Below are 1,968 nucleotides of genomic sequence, written 5' to 3' on the forward strand. Positions count from 1 at the left end.
ATTGGTGTGACAAGGATTCGAACCCGCGACCCTCAGATTGCGAGTCGAATGCCTTAATCACCTGGCCATGCCGGGCCGACCTCATTCAGTTGTCACGAAATGGTGTTATACTTACCGGAATCAGGGACAGTAATTCTAGCTCCAGCTTTAGTGACCATCTTCCATGCTATACACTCGATATCAAGATTAGGAGGAAGAGTTACTGATGTCACATAGTTCTTTCCAAGCGAAGCCTCAGGTCCGAAGAGAGAATTAGCCCGAGAACCTGTACCAAAAATTAGGACCAATAATTTTTAAAACATTCTTTTAAGCAGCAGTAATTCCAGCGTCATTTTTGTTTTAAACAAAAATTTATATTATTAATAATTTTTTTTATTGTCATTTATAATCCCGCGAATATAAATCATGCAGAAGATTCAGATAATAATATTAAACTTTTAAAGTATAGGTAAAATATAGCATTGGCCGACAATAAATACTCTGTTTCCCAAAACGTAGTAACTTTTAACTGCAGTAAAACTACATACAAAAGGGCACTTCACCATGACTTGCATATCTGGATATGATATTACATCTCATTAGTGATATGAAAGTAATGATAAAATCAGTGCGTCTTCACATGAGCGTTTAATGTCTTTGTTCACTTCTAAAGATGTTACGTTGAGATTTATTGGAAGTTTCAGGAATAACGACAAATGTTTGTACCAAAGCGCGCTCGTGTTACTCATATACGTTAATTGTACAAACTGTTCAGCCAGCTTACTAGTTAAGGAAGATGGTCCAGATAGAGATGAATCAGAGTGTGGTGTTGTCTTGTCCGTGGAATTGGGGGCGTGTGACATCTGGGGATCCAGTAGAGGCACATGGCTCTGAGCGGGGCTAGGTGGAATGTTAGTAGAAAACAGGTGATGATGAGGAAGAAGTGGGGCTACACATAATCCCGACTTCTCGTTACTATTCAGATCACTGTGACTTCCATGCCGTATGTGAGGCGGTAAGTTCAGAACATTTTGAGTCAAATCTGGTTGGACAGGCACGACTTCTGGAAAACAAGGTATGTATGTTAATTAAGACTCTTAGCTACTGAAACTGGACACATAACTGAAGTTGATAAAATTCGTATTTAATGAGTTGCAACAAAATATTCTTCTTACAAAAAGCAGATATTAATGTACTAGTCTGCCAAAATTGGCATATACAACCGTTTTAATATTACCCTGGATCACTGAAAAATACAAATACTTTAAATAAACAAATAAAAAAAGATTATTATACCCAAACGTGGGAAATTGCAGATGATAACTCAAGTTTAGTGCGTAAACAAAATTTTTCTTTTTAAGAAATGTATACACAGAGTCACCCATTACTTCTTAACTGGTATGATAAAACGTTAGATACAACCTAACCTTACGAACCATAAATATATATTTTTCTCTCACATAAAAAAACAAGTCCAGATATTTTTAATGAAGAAATCTGAGCCAAATACTTCGGCTTCTTATGTTTCACTTTTTTAATTGGGAAAAATATGTGAGAATAGAGATAAACAGAGATTCCTAAAGTAATTAGGAAAATGATATTTCACATCCACAAAATAGTGAAATTAATTCAGAGCTTAGTACATCATTTTCATCTCTCCTTGAACGATACTCTGTTAGTAATAAAACGAAAAATTAATTTTAATAATAATCACGAGCAAAAATGCCTTGGAAGATTTTGAACCAGGATGAAAATAAAACCATAGTTTTATCAATTCATTTTACAGCTTAAGCAGCATGTTGTATGCTGAACTGACTTGCTTATTCATTCAAAAGGAAAGGGCCCGGCATGGCCAGGTGGTTAGGGCACTCGACTCGCTATCTGCGGGTCGCGGGTTCGAATCCTCGTCCCACCAGACATGCTCGCCCTTTAAGCCGTGGGGGCGTTATAATGTGACAGTCAATCCCACTATTCGTTGGTAAAAGTGTA

General features: G+C 36.8%; 1 protein-coding gene across 5 annotated transcripts in view; it reads right to left on the reverse strand.

The window, feature by feature from the left end:
- The window catches only part of LOC106459436 (netrin receptor UNC5C-like), a 271,029-nt gene that overhangs the window by 14,612 nt on the left and 254,449 nt on the right, over positions 1 to 1,968 (reverse strand). For 4 of the 5 annotated variants that reach the window (XM_022387910.1, XM_022388020.1, XM_022388108.1 and 1 more), the window contains 2 exons: positions 764 to 1,042; positions 116 to 265 (listed from right to left, as the gene is read on the reverse strand). In XM_022387910.1, coding sequence (XP_022243618.1) covers positions 116 to 265; positions 764 to 1,042 — 429 coding nt within the window. The remainder of the gene's footprint in view (positions 1 to 115; positions 266 to 763; positions 1,043 to 1,968) is intronic. The other variant, XM_022387980.1, reaches the window with a different exon arrangement.

This window comes from Limulus polyphemus, unplaced genomic scaffold (assembly GCF_000517525.1).
Source record: "Limulus polyphemus unplaced genomic scaffold, Limulus_polyphemus-2.1.2 Scaffold1, whole genome shotgun sequence".
NCBI classification, from domain to species: Eukaryota; Metazoa; Arthropoda; class Merostomata; order Xiphosura; family Limulidae; genus Limulus; species Limulus polyphemus.